The following is a 430-nucleotide window of genomic DNA, read 5'->3' as shown; positions in this document are numbered from 1 at the left end:
GTCTTGCAACTACTTTGGTCATTAATTCCATCATTTCCTTCCTATTTCTTATCATCATCTCCATTATCACCATTATCCTCATTATCTTCCCAATTGTTTTATTCTATGTTTATTGTGTTTATAATTATCTCTGTACTCTAATTCCCTTTCCATTCTTCGCAACAGGAATTCCCGGGCGGGATTGGCAGCATTTCGCAAGGGTCATTTACCGTCGACAAAAGCCTCGGAGGAGAGGTCAAGTTCACCCTCATCTACTACGACCTAGGTCACGTGGGCAACATGATTAACCTCATTGACCCTCATGGCATGGGCAAGGAGACGCTGAATCTGCAGGAAGAGGATGGAGATGTCAACATGATCTTTGTCACGATTACCAATGCTATGGTAAGTTTCGTGGGAGTTTCTACATACGAGCACGCACGCACGCACG

The 430-nt window shown here is 44.0% G+C and overlaps 1 protein-coding gene across 1 annotated transcript in view; it reads left to right on the top strand.

The window, feature by feature from the left end:
• LOC119585958 overlaps positions 1 to 430 on the top strand; it is a gene marked incomplete in the record, with an annotated part of 71,494 nt that overhangs the window by 43,204 nt on the left and 27,860 nt on the right. The window contains 1 exon segment of the mRNA XM_037934672.1: positions 166 to 384. Within this exon segment, the coding sequence (XP_037790600.1) occupies positions 166 to 384 (219 nt within the window).

The sequence above is a fragment of the Penaeus monodon genome, chromosome 20 (genome assembly GCF_015228065.2).
Source record: "Penaeus monodon isolate SGIC_2016 chromosome 20, NSTDA_Pmon_1, whole genome shotgun sequence".
Taxonomy (NCBI): Eukaryota; Metazoa; Arthropoda; class Malacostraca; order Decapoda; family Penaeidae; genus Penaeus; species Penaeus monodon.
Note: the sequence above shows the minus strand (reverse complement) of the source record. Positions and strands in the feature narration are given on the sequence as shown.